Source organism: Ammospiza caudacuta, chromosome 2 (assembly GCF_027887145.1).
Source record: "Ammospiza caudacuta isolate bAmmCau1 chromosome 2, bAmmCau1.pri, whole genome shotgun sequence".
Taxonomy (NCBI): domain Eukaryota; kingdom Metazoa; phylum Chordata; class Aves; order Passeriformes; family Passerellidae; genus Ammospiza; species Ammospiza caudacuta.
The window spans coordinates 50,393,663-50,397,572 of record NC_080594.1 but is presented as its reverse complement, the minus strand read 5'-3'; the positions used below and the strand labels follow the sequence as shown (position 1 = coordinate 50,397,572).

The 3,910-nt window shown below is 55.7% G+C and overlaps 1 protein-coding gene across 1 annotated transcript; it reads left to right on the top strand.

Annotated features, from left to right (window-relative positions):
• Positions 1–544: 544 nt before the first annotated feature.
• Positions 545–2,424, top strand: AMER2 (APC membrane recruitment protein 2). The gene is made up of 2 exons (XM_058800407.1): positions 545–1,340; positions 1,515–2,424. The coding sequence occupies exons 1-2, from the start codon at positions 545–547 to the stop codon at positions 2,411–2,413; spliced, it is 1,695 nt and encodes a 564-aa protein (XP_058656390.1). The 3' UTR covers positions 2,414–2,424.
• Positions 2,425–3,910: the final 1,486 nt, after the last annotated feature.

The following is a 3,910-nucleotide window of genomic DNA, read 5'->3' as shown; positions in this document are numbered from 1 at the left end:
TTTTCCCACCCGTCTGTCTCTGCCGTGTGGTGCACGGGCACCTGCAGACCGCCACCACCCCCCGGCGACCCCGGCCCCGCTACCCCCCAGCCCACGGCTTCGGCCCCGCAACGCCCGCGGTCCGGAGCGCGCTGCGACCGTGCCGCGAAACGCCGTCACAAATACAAGCCGGGCTCTGCCCGCCCGGGCGCGGCCCCCTCGCGGGGCACCCGAGAGCCCGGCCGTGCGTGGGAGAGGCGGCGGGCGGCGGGCAGGGGCCGCGTTATGTAAGGGCGGCGGGGCGGGCGGCGCTGCGGCGGCGCGGGGCGGCTCGGAACGGGCGGCGGGGCCGCGGCGGCGGCGGGGGAAAGCGGCTTATCCCCCTCCTTCCCTCCCTCCCTCCTTCCCTGCCTCCTTCCCTGCCTCCCTGCCTGCCTCCCTCCCTCCGCCGGGTTGCCATGGAGACGGGCGGGCGGCGGCGGCGGGGCTGTCACTGAGGGCTCGCACCGCGCTCCGCGGCGGAGGGGAAGCCGCGGCGGCCGCGGCTGGAGCGGCAGTGGCAGAAATGGACTCGCAGTGCGACTGTGTGGAGCCCCCGGCCGCCGAGCAGCCGTCGGGGAGGATTAACAAAACCGCTTTCAAGCTTTTCAGGAGGAGGAAGTCCGGGGGAACCATGCCGAGCATCTTCGGGGTGCGGAGCAGAGGAGGGGAGGGTAAGGGCGCCGGCAAGCCGGGGATGGTGCGGAGCCGGACGCACGACGGCTTGGCCGACGCCGTGCTGGAGAGCAGCAAGAAGGAGGAACCGGGCGGCGGCGAGGCGCCGAGCCGCGAGGCGCAGGAGCGGCCGGCCGGCAGCCCCGGCGGCCCCGTGGCCAAGTCGCACAGCTTCTTCTCGCTGCTGAGGAGGAACGGCAGGCAGGCGGAGGGCGCGGAGCCGCGGGCCGGCGGCAGACAAAAGAAGGGGCTGAAGGGGATCTTCAGCAGCATGCGGTGGCACAAAAAGGACAAAATCGGCAAGGAGGAGAGGGGGGAAAGCTCGGACATCCCGTCCGGCCTTATCATGCCGGGCTCCCTGACCGCCAGCCTGGAGTGCATCAAGGAGGAGACGCCGAAACCTTTGTCTGAGAGCCCGAGCGGCGCGGCAGACGCCGGGCCGGAGCCGCCGCGAGAGAAGCGCAGCGGCGAGGCGCCCGCCGCGGCCCAGGAGCCCCAGGGGGGCGGCGCGGAGCCGCGGGCCAGCAGCCCCCCGCGCCGGGAGGAGCCGCCCGCCGCCGCCGCGCGGCCACCCGAGGAGCTCAGCCGCGAGCGACCCGAGCCGGCCGCCGGAGAGGTTGGGACTGCGAAGGATGCGGCGATAACAGGTGACATTCCAATAACGACTATCCCCCCTGTTGAACCTCACTGTGATAGCGGTCAAGAGACGGCAGCCGCCCCTGACCCTTCCTCTGTTGATCCACCCTCAGAGCAATCGATTGATCGTATTTGTTTGATGTTTGCTGACGTGACTTCACTGAAAAGCTTTGACTCTCTTACAGGCTGCGGAGATATTATTGCGGACCATGAGGAGGATGTGGGCGGCGGGAGTGGCGTCTGCGAGAAGAGCACCCCCGGGCCCAGCAAGCTGGGGGCCGCCAAGAAGCACCCCACCATGGTGGCCTACCAGGGAGGAGGGGAGGAGATGGCCAGCCCCGACCAGGTGGATGACACCTGCCTGCAGGAGTTCTGGGATATGCTGTCACAGACGGACGAGACTAAGACGCAAGGAGGAGGAAGCGGAGGAGGGACAAAGAAGCCCGAGGGGTTGAAGGAAAGCCGAGGTACCGAGGGGGCCCAGAATAGGGTGGTGGTGAAACGCGGTGGCCTCCACCAGATTGCCATTCACCTGAACCACAAAGAGGAGCAGAAGAGCAGGGAAAAGGAGCAGCACGAGGGTGTCCCAAACAGCGATGAGGGCTACTGGGATTCCACCACGCCTGGTCCCGAGGAAGATAGTTCCACAAGCATCCAGAAGGAAACCCTTCCCAGGGATAGCTACAGTGGGGATGCTCTATATGACCTGTATGCCGAGCCGGATGAGAACCCACCAGCAGGGCCCACACACGAGGAAGTCCCCAGTGTGCCACGCTCCAAGCCCGTGTCTCCCATAACGACCGTGAGCTCGCTGAAAACACCCTCCAGCGCCGCCAAGGACTCCAAGATACCCATCAGCATTAAACACCTTTCCTCGTCACAGTCACATCCTGCCAGCCACGGAGCAGACGCCAGTAACAGCCATCACGTCGCACACCATCACCTGGCCAAAAGCGAGATGCACAGAACAAAAATCCCCGTCTCCAAAGTCCTGGTACGCCGAGTCAGTAACAGGGGCGCAGCCGGGTCAGTAACGGGGACAACAGTGAAAACTGCCACGTACCAGGACAGTGCCAAAAAGTAGTTGGGTAAGAAGTGGAGGCAAAGGCAGAGAACGAAGTCCATGTGGGAAAGTCTGCTTAGGAGACCACAGATAATGAATTAGTTTTGCATCACCTGAAGAAAGTCACCTAAAAGGCTTCCTTCACTGTACTCTGTGGGCCTGCACTTCTGAGTCTCTTCTTACTAGACTGTGTGGCTGAATACAAAAAGTCAACTTCTTTTTGAGCACTTTTTTTACATTTGTATCTTTTTTCTGCAACTAAACACTGGGGAGGTTCATTTTTACATGCCTTTCTGGAAGCAGGACTTGGATAATGACCATCCTTCCTCGTGCAAAGCAGTGTCATGAGTTCTTCAAGGGAACAGAGCTACAAAAGGAGCGACATGAGAGGTTCTCCTCCTATACATTTATCTTCTAATTGTTTCTCGGGGAGGAGTAGAGGCTGGGTGCCTGGCTGGCTCTGGAAATGATGTTTGCTCCACGAGATGTTGGAAAAAATGCCAAGCAGAAAACAACCCACCTAACAGGTATTTTGCCTGCTGTAGGAACGAGAACACTGCTCAGCAGCAGACTTGATTGACTTGTGTGCAGGAGATAAAACTGAGTTAGGTGGACTCGTCTAACAGGAAAACACATTTTCGTTTGTCTGTCTGTCTGGTTGGTTTTGATCTGGGCTAATGTAAATGGGTAACAGAGACACCTGACGTAGGTTCAGATGTTTACATCAATACTTGTCCGATAATGCATACAATCAGGTTCAGGGAAACATTTTACTAAATGCCAATATATACACACTGTCCACATTTATACAATAACTTGCTCACCATGTGTAAATATATACGTGTTTTAGCAGATTTTTTATTAAAAAAAATCACCTGTCCTTATTATCTAGAGTTTAAGCAAGAGTTAGTTTTTATAGGTAGATAATTTTACAGTTCTAAAAGCATAGGACTTTGTGTAAGTACCTTAAATTAGAGAAAACTCTGGTTTGTATGGGCTCATGGATCCCCAGATAAGTAAGTCTGAAGTGCTGATTTTATTACAGTGGCACATTCCATGGCTCAGAGCAGATGTTCTGACAGCACTGCCACTGCAAACCTCTATTTTCAGGGGTTTAGACAAAAGTTGCTCTGGGCTTAAACCTTACCGAGAAGGAACCCAGCAAAGAAACTTGTTTTTTAAGTATTATTTTTTAAAATATATAAAATTAGTTTTTGACTATTTAAAAAAAAGTTTGGGTTCTCATTGCTTTTTATTTTCATTCTCAATAATGTCAGAATAATTTTATGTTAAGAGAGAAAAAAATATGGTAAGCTAGTGGTACATTATTAAATGGTCTGATGAGCTTGGATCTTAGGAAAAATGTATTAATGGCCATGACATTTTTGAGTAGTGGCTACTGTACATGGGCATTGGCAACATTTCAAAGAAATATAATAGGGTTTTAATGTGCCTGAGGACATATTTTTATGATACACTGAAAAAACTCTAAAAATCACTGAAGTCTAAAGGTAAATG

Bases quoted from the DNA above. Each gene is read 5' to 3' on its own strand.
- AMER2 (XM_058800407.1), top strand. From the start codon at position 545: ATGGACTCGCAGTGCGACTGTGTGGAGCCCCCGGCCGCCGAGCAGCCG. The intron at 1,341-1,514 runs GTGACATTCCAA...ACTCTCTTACAG, and splicing joins GAAGGATGCGGCGATAACAG to GCTGCGGAGATATTATTGCG.